The sequence below is a fragment of the Helianthus annuus genome, chromosome 12 (assembly GCF_002127325.2).
Source record: "Helianthus annuus cultivar XRQ/B chromosome 12, HanXRQr2.0-SUNRISE, whole genome shotgun sequence".
NCBI lineage: Eukaryota > Viridiplantae > Streptophyta > Magnoliopsida > Asterales > Asteraceae > Helianthus > Helianthus annuus.
The window spans coordinates 141,780,528-141,792,172 of record NC_035444.2 but is presented as its reverse complement, the minus strand read 5'-3'; the positions used below and the strand labels follow the sequence as shown (position 1 = coordinate 141,792,172).

The 11,645-nt window shown below is 37.3% G+C and overlaps 1 protein-coding gene and 1 long non-coding RNA gene across 7 annotated transcripts; one reads left to right on the top strand and one right to left on the bottom strand.

The window, feature by feature from the left end:
* Nucleotides 1-257: 257 nt before the first annotated feature.
* On the bottom strand, nucleotides 258-734 carry LOC110893331. The gene has a single exon (XM_022140442.1). The coding sequence runs from the start codon at nucleotides 732-734 to the stop codon at nucleotides 258-260; it is 477 nt and encodes a 158-aa protein (XP_021996134.1).
* A 1,326-nt stretch (nucleotides 735-2,060) lies between these two features.
* Nucleotides 2,061-5,628, top strand: LOC110893332. 6 transcript variants are annotated; one of them, XR_004875033.1, is made up of 6 exons: nucleotides 2,061-2,448; nucleotides 3,366-3,442; nucleotides 3,654-3,711; nucleotides 3,816-4,181; nucleotides 4,953-4,981; nucleotides 5,217-5,628. It is a non-coding gene; the product is annotated as an uncharacterized LOC110893332 (long non-coding RNA). The 6 variants fall into 6 exon arrangements; XR_004875034.1 differs by having other exon boundaries at nucleotides 2,061-2,281; nucleotides 2,362-2,448; nucleotides 3,366-4,181; XR_004875030.1 differs by having other exon boundaries at nucleotides 3,654-4,181.
* Nucleotides 5,629-11,645: the final 6,017 nt, after the last annotated feature.

The following is an 11,645-nucleotide window of genomic DNA, read 5'->3' as shown; positions in this document are numbered from 1 at the left end:
TTAATGAAATAACATTGTCCATGCAGGGACTAAAATAAGGAAAGACAAGTCCACGGAGGGACCAAATACATAAATAAAATGTCTACACAGGGACTTAATTGAAAATGAAATTACAAAACAGTAATTAAGGATTTTTAATAATCCCTCTTCTTCTTCCCCTTAATAAGGTTTGCCAAACCCTTTAGAAGACCACGGCGGCTCCTACGCTCTTCGTCTACCCTTTGCTCCACCTCGTGCAACCTCTGGAGGATTTCTTGCTACTGCGGTGGTTGAATTTGTGGTGGCTGCGGCTGCTGCTGCTGAGGTTGAGGAGGCGGTGGATATTGATACCCATATGCGGGGTACCCAGTTGGATACGTAGCTGGAAAGGGTCCAGGGTAGAGAGCATTGTAGTTTGTTGCCTCGATGTACAGATCAACGGCAAGGACATTATTGTAGTTATAACCCGAATAAGCTTGCTGCTCGTACGGGTTGTACCCAGCTGCACCTGGGTAAGAAGGAATTGGGTTATCATAACCTATTTGTGGTGCTGGTTCGACTAGTGCAGAGTCGACTTCAGAAACTGCATTTGAAGGCCCACCGATTTGCGGGTCTTCGTAGAGTGGCGGGTAGTTGTTGTTGCTGGAGTGTTGGGGGGTGCTGAAATGCAAACCCCCACGCACGTACATCCGTGCACCTCTTCTTCGCCTCGGTGGTTCTGGAGGCAGTTGCTGCTCTAGCGGTGGCGATGGCATGACCGCCTGAAAATGCGGGTCCTCAGAAGGGACCTGTTGGTGTGGTGGTTAGTTGCAGTGAGGGGGAGTGTATTCCCACTTGTATGAAGCCTATCTTTCAGCCCAAATATCAGGGCCCCTGTAAGGCGAACCATGGAAGGATGATCCGCTAGATATATCAATGGGATTCGTCGGCGTCCCAGATGGTGGCATCTCAGGATCTGGATCTTCGTCCACATCCATGTTTTGGAGTTCAGGGAAATGATCAGTCGGCCCCAAAGGGTTTCGACCCTCTGGTTCTTGTATCTAGTTCATTGGATTGAACCGGCTTTGGAAATCGGAAGTTGGGTTCTGGAAAGAACTGTGAGAACCCGAACGCTGCAACGGGATAAAAGAATGATGCGAATCATGAGGCTCCCCATCTTGATGTGGCCCGAACGAATGGTGGTACTACTAGAAAATGAGGCTAATGCAACTTTTTAGTTGCAACCTTTTTCAATTGTGTTGCATTTGACTCTAATGCAACTTCGTTAAATACAAATGTTGCATTAGATGATCTACTGCAACCTTTTTGATAAAAAGTTGCAAAATTGTATAAAAATTGCAACCTTTTCTTAAAATGTTGCAAAACTTACTGAAAGTTGCAACTTTTATTAGAAAAGTTGCATTGCTGAAACTTACATTCAACTCTTATTTTCAAAAGTTGCGTAAGTCAATGAAAACGGAAAAAAATGTTTCGATTTGTAAATAGTAATTTATTTGATATTTACATAATACTTTTTTTATAATAAAATAAATAGTTAGATTAGCTTTGCTTTGCACATGCCAGTGTGTTTTACATCAAATCCTATATTTTTAATGCTATAATTACATATTTGTTATATTATCTAGTGAAACCTCTTTGTGGGTTGACAATAATTTAGTTAAGTATGATACATACACTCCGTATCGCATTGCAACTGAATGATGAAACTCAAAAACCTAAATCGTAAAATATTGTATTCTAGAATTTTTAATAGACAAATAAAATATGCTTAGAATTAGTTATAATAATAGAAATAATAAAAGGAAAAAATGTGAATAATAGAGTGGTGGTTCATTGGCAAAGACAAAACCTTTAAAAACACATAGGTTGAGAATGGGAAGGTTTTGGGTTCAAGTCCCACAAACGACATGAGATTAAAGAAATTAACCGTTCACAAAAAAAATGTTAAAAAATGAAAACAAAAATTCTTATCTGCCGAGAAGTAATGATGGTGTTTGGTTTTGTGTTATAATTTTTTAGTAACATCTAAATATATACTTTTTTTTATTTATCAAAGGTTACTATTTTCTTCTTCCCAAAAATTAGTTTCCCAGCTATACCCTATTTTCACCCCAACAATTTCATTTCCCTCCTTTCCCAAATTGATTTACCCAAACTATTTCAATTTCCCGCTTCCCCAGATCGACCCTTCACTAAAAAAAATTCATTCTCCCGCTATCCCTGTCCCCAAACCCTAGTCGTTTTCACCTTATTGCTCAAATTTAAACTCAAAATCAAGATTGAGGAGATAATCAATTAAATTGTCTCACATTCTTTTTCTAAATCTGTTGTTTTTCGATTCAATATCTAATCTAATCAATCTTGTGCTTCCTTCGATTACAGATTTTGTTGTGGCGAGAGGATGAACAATCATAGTAGAAGCAACAGGAACACAGGCACTGGTCCACCCACTCAATCGGTCCTTAATAGGTTTAATTTCTTTCTTATTTTGTGGTTTGACTCAATTATTTGCTTTAGGATTGCAGTTTTTTTACCCATGTTAATTAAATTGGCTAAATGAATTCGCCCATGGAATCAACCTGAATCAAGTGTCTGAAATTAGGGCTTTGTCATTTGTAGATATTTTGATTGAAATACCTGTTTTTGATTTTATTATTTCTACACATATATTATTCAAATCGATTCATTATCTTATTAACATTTCGTTGTTATCTATAACACTGTAAGCATATGTCATTTTTTCTTGACTTTTTCATATTTGAATAAATTAGGAATTATCATTTTTTTTTCAAGAGTGGGAGGGGTGTACCTAGGGGTGCAAACGAGCCGAGTGGCTCGCGAGCGACTCGAGATCGGCTCGAGAAAAAGCTCGAAACGAACCGAGCCTTATCGAGCCTGAGCCGAGCTTGAGCTTAAAATAAAGCTCGTTTGTTTATGAAGCCCGAGCTCGAGCCTCACATGTCAAGCTCGTTAGGCTCGTCGAGCCTTATCAAGCCTTAGTGTAAACGAGCTGAGTCGAGCCGAGCTTATTTTAACTTCTTTACAAGCCGACCCCGAACCTAAAAATAAGCTTATTGACTAAACGAGCCCGGGCCCTAGCTTCACTTATCGAGCTCGCGAGCCTAAAAAGTCTATTATTTATATTATTTTTATTTAATGTATTAATGAATAGATAATAAACGAGCTCGAGCCCGAGCTCTCATAAGTTAATTGAGCTCGATCTCAAGCCTGGTCGAGCTCGGGCTTGGCTCGGCTCATTTGCACCCTATACCCATCGTCATATCTATCTGTAGTTTTTATTATTAACTTGAAATGAGTTTTTTCCCAAAACAAACTGATAAAAGAGAGTGCATGTGTTCAAATACTTTTTTTTTTTTTTTTTGCAGTATGTTGAAGCCTTGAGATTCTTCTTTCATGACTATGTTGGTTCATAACTTATGCCTTAAAAGTGGACCCAACCTAGGTCAGTCCTACTCTCAACTTTTGTCACAATTCCGGCAATTATGAATCAAAACTACTATATTATCAGACCTTCAATACCCTTTTTGTGCTATGTCGATTTGAAACTTATGCACTTACTTAAACTATATATGTTTTTTGCTTTGATATCATACTTTGTTAAAAGTGAGAACCTGAGGTTTTCTATTTGATGGCTTGGCAATCTGATTATATAGGTTCTAAAGCATCAAAGATTCGTATTCTATGTGATTTTAAACAGCCTGACCCCGCCTGGTAAGCACAGCATTTGGGTGAGGGGTCGGGTTGGGTGAGGCCAAAGCACTACTTTGTTGTTGTTGTTGTTGTTGTTGTTTTTACAAAATTAACATAATAATTAGGATGGTTCGATATGTGTGGGGGGGGGGTCAATGAGGGTGCTGGCGCTGATGAAAGATCTATCTTAGTGAGGACAATGGTAGAAAGCAAAGCAAGCAAAAATGTGCTTCGCGAATTTTACCTACTTGGGTACGAGTTATACCATGAGTTGCTGTGTGGGGTTTTGTTATCATTTGCAAAGGGGCGCACAAATAACCGTTATAGTTTCTTCATATAGTAAGATGCTAATTTACGTGCCACTGAATTCGCTGACGACAACGTAGTTGCGACACCTGGCATTCAAATGGTTGAAGTGACTGCACCTGCATCAACTAAAATTACACTGAAGTTGTTGCAGCAATTTCTTTATTTTGTGAACATCTTGCAGCGTAAGTTCTCACTACTATGTATTTTTGTACGCTTCACCCTCAATTCTAGCAAGTGTGGTAGTTACCGACACGAAATAAAATTAATCAAGTTTTGGGTTGTCAATTTTAACTCTTTCAATTAGTACGTTGTGTTTAGGTTAGCCCGGTTAAATAAACTAGTTGACCCGTAATAGAAAGTATTTTATTATAGGTCAACCTGCTGACTCGTTCATAACTCACTTAGCCGGGCTAAGTTACCTGCTAAGTTAGCCCGTATACATCTTGATTACAACTTATTTACAACCTGGGAAACTTTTGACAACCCATCAATTTGTTTGACTCGTTAGGATGAATGGGTTACACAGTTACACTGGTCGTGTTCAGGTTACACGATTAAAAGCATGTCAGGGGTTATGATTTATGTCTTGACACATAAATTTTGTTTGTTTGATCTGGTGTTGTCTTTAATTGAGACAAATTGCAGTATGAACTAATGGATCTAATGGTAACTCAAACACATTTGATCACTTTCGTTCCCAAATATGATTGGAAACACTGTATTTGAGACAGGTTGCTACTATCCTGGTGCGGATGTGTTTGGAAACAATGTGTATTTAAAACGAATGATGATTGTTAGAACATGATAAACTTTTAGGACTTGCAGGCTTTAGAATATCATTAAGTAGGAAACAAATAAAAGCACATGATTGGAATCAAATAGCATAAATCTTAAATTTCTTTAATCTGGGTGAATTATTTTTTTGTCTAAATATGTGATATTTTCCTGTGCAGGTTAATACGAACAACGAAGGTTATCAAAGGTAAAAAACAAGTTCCTTATCAAAAAACCATGCTTGGTATGCTTACAATTAAGAAAGATTAGTATGTATATGTAAGTGTTTTTTCTTAAAATTAATAGTTTAATTGGAGTTCATATTGACGCTCAAACCCTCTATGTTGCTTGTTCTTGTTTTATGTTCTCAACAAACACCTTGTATTGTTGGTTTATTAGCTGGTGATTTTTTTTATGAAATGTTTTCTTATTCTCTTTTGAAGGAACAAATGAAGAACTACAAAAACCTTCAGAAGATGGAAATGCTTTGGTCTATCCTTTTGCGGTTGTAATGAACAAGGAGTTTGATCGTCACGTTCGACTTTATAGCAAAGGTTTTGCTAAAAGATGATGAAAATATGGATGGTGGTGAGGAAGCATACACGATTCTAGGTGGGATTTTATCATGGCGGAGAGGAACCATACATGATGGTTACATTCGACTTATATCATTGAAACACCAAAGCGCCAACCAGCAAAATTTGAAGCTATGATGTAGAGTATTATTGAAAAGCTATTTGTTGACTAGTTTAGGATCTTAGATGCCAATGAGGTTTTCGTTACCTTTTATCATTGTAATTGACAATGTTATTTTGATTACATTGTTATTTTAAGTTTGGACATGTGTTCATGTTATTATTGTGTTGGTGTAATTGATATATAATTGCATATTAATAGATATTTTAGTACATCAAACAATAATCCGATAGAGTTGCATTTGACTAAGAAACAAGTTGCATTTGTTGTAATTAGAATCTTGAAAATCTGTTGCATTTAATGTAAAAAAGTTGCATTTAAGTGCAATAAAGGTTGTATTTGAGTGTTAAAAAAGTTGCATTAGCATGTAAAAGGTTGTATTATAAAAAAGTTGCATTTAGTATTTAAATGCAACTTTTTCAAAAAAGGTTGCATTATCTAACATAAAAGTTGCATTAGGTCTAATGCAACTTCGCCTAATGCAGCTTTTGATAAAAAGTTGCATTAAGCCTAATGCAACTTTTTCAAGGCCTAATGCAACATTTTATTGGGGTTGCATTAGGTTCATTTTCTTGTAACGGTGAGGAACTGAGTGAGACTGAGCGTCTCGCGGGCTCCAAATAGGTTCTCTAGTCTTCGTGAGGACTAGAGCTTTGTGTTGCTGATGGTGTACGCCGGTGAGATGGTCCGGCTTCATGGTCGTTTCTAGTCAAAATTGGGGCTTTTCCTCTTCCACCTCGGCCTCTAACTCTTGGTGGCATTTTGTTTTTGATCCTGTCAAAACAAAAGAGACAACAAAAGACAAAAACCAATTAAGATTAGGATTAATCCTAAGTCCTTTGCCTAGACACGGAATTTAATGAATGTGCAACTGTGTCATTGAGATTAAACACAAAAGGCTAGTGTTTAATTCACTCAATGTTGGCTCTGATACCAACCTGTCACTCCCCGATATTTCCACATATTACCGGTGGGCCCGGTGGGGAGTGTCGTGACGTAGTTGATATCATCATATTCAAATAATCACAGTTTAATGCACGACGGAAGTCTAAGGTAATAATACAAACCGAATTGAAAGTATAATAAAATATTACACAACGGTTGTAAGTGGGTCCACAGGCGGATCTAAAACAGAAAGTAAATATTATTCAACAGACTTTAAGTATTAAAAGCTTGCAAGACTCTTTAATTAATACTCAGGAGTTTTCCAGCTCATTTCGTGTAGTACCTGCACTTAATCTTTTTGAAAAATACGTCAGTTTACACTGGTAAATATAATTAACTGACTCTTTTAAAAATATTTAAGAAAATTGATTTAAATGCACAAGGCACAAATATTCTTTTATAACTTGGGACAATTATTTAAAATAATCTTGTATACAGATTTATATGTTTGTCGTACGTTCAGGACCGGAATAGAAGAGCCGGTACAAGATTAATAGACACACCACTAGTATAAGCCCACAAGAAGTTTCCTCACGAGTGAGATACCGTTTTACATACGCAACTGTCAGGTGTATGCCTACACCCCGTGCTTAAGTCGTGGCCATTTCAAATGAATGAGCCGAGGATATCAAGGACACGGTCATTAACCCCCAAATGCTTTGATCAAACTAGACAGATCAAAACGGGTTCTCTCAATGATTTAACCACTAATCGATTAAATATTCAATTCCCGACCAAGCGGTAATAATTTACCGTATCCCAAGCCCGTATAAGAGAAAATAAGTTAAAAGTATTTACCTGAGCTAAATAAAATTTATTCTCAGTCGTATTTTCTAATCAGCAAGTACAGGGAGCTTTTACTGGACTCCTAATCTGGAACGAAGGTTTTAATAAACTATTAGATTCCTAACGGGTCTTATTTAAGTTTTAACTTAGACCGGTTAGTTTTAAAGGAAAGTTTATGGTACAAAACGCAAGATTAAGCGGTGACCGGATTGGAATGTGATTTAGACCCGACAAGTGTGAAGACTTGTATATAATGGGTAAACTAAACACATTCTGGATTTTGAAGTAAAAATGATAAAGTTTGACCCGTTTCGGATAATTCATGTAAACTAGTTACATAAACCGTACCGAATGCGTATATGCATAACGGGTAACCGAATGAGTCATATATAAGTTCCAATAGTTATTAGGCTTAAAATATGTTGTGATATCAGTAGGATATCAACAATTATGCCCCAAATGTATTTAAGACCAATTTAAGTCCCGAAAGGGTATTTTGGTCATTTTAAAGTTTATAAAAGAGGTTTAAACATAAACTGAGGTTCTGGTCTAAATACATTCTGTAAAATTATTTATTTTATGTTGTTATATCAGCAAGATATCATACATATGTGCGTTTAATCATTTATGGCCAAACTATGCACCGTAGGGGCATTTTGGTCATTTCACATATGCTTTTAAGGTTAAATTTGGAAATATGAGTTCAAGACTTATACTTATTGTTAAAGTATAAAAATTTATTTTTAAAATCAGTAGGTAACAAGTCTTAGGTGCTAAATATGGTTTTAAACCATACTATGCGCCTAATTCGCATAAAAGTCGGTATTTGACGATATTTGATATGTTTCTGGAAATCTGAGATTCTTATTAGTCTTGAATGCTCAAAATATTTTTATTTAATATATAACATCAGTAGAAAAAGGTTTGGCATGTAAATGATGTGTAAAACTCATTTTATTAGTGAAAAGGGCATTATCGTCAATTACCGAGTCCATGCAAGAACTCTATGTTCTGGCCAGTTTAAAATTTGACAAAAATTTCCAAAAATCCCTAAATTTTATATCTTAACAGTGGGTAGCAAGTTTGGAGCCAAAAATTGGGTTTAAATATGATTTATGCTGAAAATGCAACTAAATTAACAAAAAGTTTTGTTTTACGATTTCTTGCATAACTTTAAATTAAGACCATAAATTGATGTCAAATTTTTGTGACATACTTATATATCAGTAATAAAACTTTTTGTCCTCTCACATTTTCAAAAATCTCGTTTTAATAACAAAAGGGCATAATGGTCAATTTTAAGCAAATAATGGAACATGCATGTAACCTCTGATTTCTAAGGGACCATGTAGTATAACTTCAGAGAGTTATACTAACATATAATATGGTCACAAAGGAACCCTAAGGTATAACTAAACTAAGCTAATAAAAGTCTACTTTTGCGACTTTCGGTTGCGAACCGAGCCTAAACTCAGAATTGTCGGGTTCAACATTCCTAAACATGTTCTTATATTATTTACCAAGTTGTTTAAGTGATAAAATGTAATTTATAGCTTCTACATTATCAGTTGTGATTAATTTTGCAAAAACTGACTCGTTTGACTTTTCTGTTAAGTAGTTTGACCCGACAATTGACCAAGTAAAAGTGATAATTAGGAGGTGCCCTTTTAAGGGTTTAACACCTACATAATTACCAACACATAGCCATTTTCAAAACGAATAATGGCTGGACCGTTAGTGATTAATCACAAAGTCAAAGCGTAATTATGATATCTTTGACTTTCGGTCATTACACTAATTAAAACCTAACTACAGAGGCTAAGAACACTTACAATGGTCCTTAACACGAAAATTTTCACTAAGAGAGCTTCCTTCTAAGTCAGGATGCTCCAGAGAAGTTTGCAAGTTGAGAAAATTGAAGTGTGCAAGTTCAAGAGCTCCAAACATGGCCCTTTATATAGGATTTTGGATGGTTCTAAGATCAATGCAGGTGTCCCCAGGTGAAATCTGATGCATACAGGTGTCCTAGAGGTTTTTACAATACCAACAAACAGTCCCTAGTTTCGAATTAAGGCATGCAATGGTGAAGAAAATGCAGAACCTGCACCTGTGCATGGATTCTACCATTTTTAGGCCGTCGCGTCGCGCGGCGGCAGAGGGGTAATGGTGTGGCGCGACGCCACCCCTATGGGGACCAGTAAAACAAGTTTCAAACTTGGCAGATTTAACCCCTGGACCTTTAAAACCTCATAACTTAAATTTTTAGCACTTTTAACCCATAAAGTTTATATTTTAATGATCTTTAGAATATAACCAAACATCGTTAGGTCCGGTTTTGTTAAACGATAAGCGAAAACACAATTTTTGCCTCGTTGACGCTTTTAACCCTTTATTTACGAAAGTTAACGTATTTATATCAAACGATATCGAAACCTTGTGAATTTTTCGTCACTTGTTCTTGAGAGTATAATTAATCGTTACAAGGCCCTGGGTTCGTTAAAAGGTCACTCAGAGGTAGTAATTTAACATGTTGACACTTTTAACCCTCGCGTCTTGTAAACTTTCACTTTCTTTCACAAACGGCTTCATACGTTTCACAATTTATTCGTTTAAGAGTATAAGCATCGTGTAGGGTTGTTGAAAGGCAAAATTTTCAAATGTTGACACTCTGGATCCTTCTACACACATACTTTCTTCGTTTGTCAACTTTAGTCCCTCGAAATCAATTCATTACACGTTTAAAGTTCATGATACATGTCTTTATAATATTGGACATGATTTTGCGAGGTGTTACACTATTGGGCCGTGAACAACCAATGATGCAACTGAGGGGTTCGGCCCAAGCAGAAGGTGCACAATTTAGCGACTAGGTTCAAAATACAATTACTCAGTCATATAAAAGTTTCTCACAACCAATCATCTTTTATTAGAGTTTCACATAGTTAAAACACAATTACAACGTAGGACAGAACGTGACTAGAAGTAGCACATACGTAAAAGGGCCTTGGAATTCCGAGTTGTCACAGACGATGCTCATGTTATGAAACAACGTTAAAAGATTACCAAAAACGACATTCGGATGGCTTTCCTCATATTGAGGCGTGGGAGGTGGTTAGAAAGCATGATAAATGGGCTCCGGTACCATTGGTGGGTGAGGATAGTGGTGGTTCGAGGCAAAAAAGAAAGTCATCCGATTCGAGTAACTATCAAGCGGGTAGTGAAATACCCGACATAAACGTAGACCCCTCTCCAACAAGGAAGAAAAGAAAGAGAAAAAAGATAAAGGACCCGCAACGTCGGGCGAAAAGTCAGTTGGTATGTCTGACAAGCTCCAAGAATACAAATTTATGAAACAAGAGTTGGTGGAAATTTAAAAAAATAAGAGGAACAATATACCGAGTTGGCGGATGAACATCGAGAGACGTTGAGATCGATTCGTTTGATAAGGACCTGAAGACGTTTAACGGGCCACAGACAATGTTCCACCGGAGATGTTGGAAATCACACTAGCTCGAAAACACGAGATCGCAAAAAAAAAAAAAAATATGGATGACCATGCAGTTTCTAAATTTTTTATGGTTTAATTTTTTTAGTAGGTTTAATTTTATATAATGTTTTGTTTTTCTTTTAATTTAATATACTTTTATTTTGTTAAAATTAAGTTTCATTTATTAATTAGCTAGTTTAAAAAAAGAAAAAAAAATTAGTGACCTCATGGCATAAGACTATGGGGTATGGGGCGTGGGTTGGGGGAAAACGCCCAAGCCACCACCCCGGGTGGGCTTGGGTTGGGGCGTTGCCCTTGGGGCTTGGGTTTCAAGCCTGGCGTGGGGTGGTCTTGACATCCTAGCTGACTGCCTCCCATTCGCTGACCCCGCCACGTCATAGCAGCCATTTGAAAGTTTGAATTTTAAATTCAAACCGTTTGGCTACCCAATCTGCCAACCCCAACCCCTATAAATGTAACCCCCAACCCCACCGGTCCTCCCATCCCACGAACCCGCTACCCCACTGGCTACCTACTTCATTCCACGAACCCGCTACCCCACCGAAGAACATGGCATCTTGGACTCACGAGGAAGAATTGGCTCTCGTCACAAGCATTGTTGACGCTATGAAGGGGCGGCAACCGGGCCAAACAAAAAATTGGCCGGAAGCATTCGCAACCTACCGACATAACGTCGGAAACGACCGCCACAACCTCAACGCGTGCCAACATAAATGGCGCGAGCTACGGCCCAAGCTCGATCGTTTCAAGGCTTACTACGAAGCCGTTCCGAGCGGCGAGTTAAGCCACGAGGACCGGGTGGCGGTGGCGAACATAGAGTTTCGAGGCAAGGAGCGAAATGCGTTCGACAAGATCGCCCTTTTTGAAATTTATCTAACGCTCTAGGTTTGTTATTTTTTAATTTCTAGAAATTATGTAATTTTTAGGATTATGTAAT